Source organism: Propithecus coquereli, unplaced genomic scaffold (assembly GCF_000956105.1).
Source record: "Propithecus coquereli isolate 6110/MARCELLA unplaced genomic scaffold, Pcoq_1.0 Scaffold158, whole genome shotgun sequence".
Taxonomy (NCBI): domain Eukaryota; kingdom Metazoa; phylum Chordata; class Mammalia; order Primates; family Indriidae; genus Propithecus; species Propithecus coquereli.
The window spans coordinates 1,849,190-1,851,096 of NW_012140302.1; the positions used below are offsets into that span (position 1 = coordinate 1,849,190).

At 33.4% G+C, this 1,907-nt stretch overlaps 1 protein-coding gene across 1 annotated transcript in view; it reads right to left on the reverse strand.

The window, feature by feature from the left end:
* Positions 1–1,907, reverse strand: part of UBR2 (ubiquitin protein ligase E3 component n-recognin 2) — a 195,953-nt gene that overhangs the window by 19,552 nt on the left and 174,494 nt on the right. Inside the window, 2 exon segments of the mRNA XM_012640800.1 lie at positions 570–678; positions 1,744–1,874. Of these exon segments, the coding sequence (XP_012496254.1) occupies positions 570–678; positions 1,744–1,874 (240 nt within the window).

Genomic DNA, 1,907 nt, shown 5'->3' on the forward strand with positions numbered 1-1,907 from the left:
TGATTAGTGACGTTAGGCATCTTTTCTTTTTTTTTTTGGGCATCTTTTCTTGTGACTATTGGTCATCTGAATAATTGAGTTGTAGGAGTTCTGGATATATACATATTCCCTCACCGGATAAATGATTTGCAAATATCTTCTCCCATTCTGTGGGTAGGACAACCACATATACCTTAACTCAGTAACTAACTTGACATGATTGACAGGTCAATTTCTCTAGACTTCCGTTTTCTCAAATATAAAGTAGGCATTGGATTAGATAATCTTTAAGGTTCTTTCAGCTTTAAAAATCTATGGAACAGAGTCCTTAACAAGTAGGTTCATGTAAGGAAATAAACATTTCTACTACTATTCCCTTTCCATGCAAATCTGTTTATGCTACTCACTAGTCTGGCAAAAACGTTACCCAAAAGTCAAATTCTCAGTTAAAAAAGACTAATCACTGTAGTTTGAATTACATGTATTGAATTGTACCAGGCTCACTATTTGAGAATTCTGCCATGTATGTGATAACTAGTTTGGTTCCACAAAACTATTTAGTACAATAAAGAAAAGTGCATAATCATTACCTTTCAATCAGAAAATTCATTATCTCACTATTTTCTTGAAAAAGGCTCATGAGGTTGTTTGGTAGGGAAAGATAGCTACATAAATGTTCAAAATGGCTTGTTCCAGAAACTGCAAATGAAGAACAAGAAAAGAATAATGCATATAACTAAGAGTACATCCTGTATAGGAGTAAGGAATAGTAGAGTTAAAAAAAAAAACTATGATGAAAAAGTTCAAATTTGCTACATATATAACTTGCAGGACATTAACAGGATGGCATGTGGAAGGAATTCATGGAAAATGACACAATGGATAGAACGGAGTCAGGTGAATCCTACAGCAAACTGGTCACAATTTTCTGGTGTCTCGGCTTTACCATTTGCAAAATGGTTTACCCGTTCAATCTATTTCATGGTGTTATTATGAACATTAAATGATAAAAATAATGTATGGGTGCTTTGGAAAATTATCAAGCAATACAGAAATCTAAGATGGTTTTATCACAAGAGATGGACTTAAACACTAATTTTAATCATCACTGTAAATAATTTGGAAGCCTAAACTATTCTATATGGTACCTGGGCAACTAACTGAATGGAGATACCAGTCAACTTATAGACAGTGACATTTTATGTAGGCATCCTATGAGCAATTTCACGCACTGTGAGAATGCAGAGGTACAATCAAGTCCACCTTTATACCACCTTGTTGAAATGAATTAAAACAGAACATGGAAAACAACGGTGAAACAGCAAATCAATTCCCCCATTAAAATTAGGTTTATGTGTAATTACGGGTATTCTGAATTTTAATGTCATACATGTTTCAAGTTGAAAATCACTTGAAATTGTCAGTTTTCACTTTATAAAATCTGAGGAAGCCTGTTTATGAATAATACATAATTGGACATTTTAACAACTGAAAGCAAAACTAAGACCTTTATGGGAGAAGTGCTTTGCAAGTGTAAAAACATTTACACAGAAGTTTAATAATACATTTACTAAGATCCAAATAAAAGTAGGTATGTACGTAAACATGCATTTTAATTCTATAAATGTGTACAGTGTACGTCACCACAGTCAATTAGCTATGCTCTAAACTTTTAGTCAGTTTTCATTTTGCAATTTACCTTTATACTTGCTGGAGTAAAAGACCACAAACATTTCCTACATTTTGAAAGAAATTAGAAATTACCTTGAATGTCAGGTGGGGAAGGAACTCCATTTAAGTAATGAAAAAACAAAGCAGAACACTTCAGGAAAGGCATGATTCCAGCTCTGACACTCCTCCATAGATGCCAGCCAGAGGGCATTCCTTTCAAGGCACTGAAAAAAGATTAGGAAATCTAATAAAAAAAA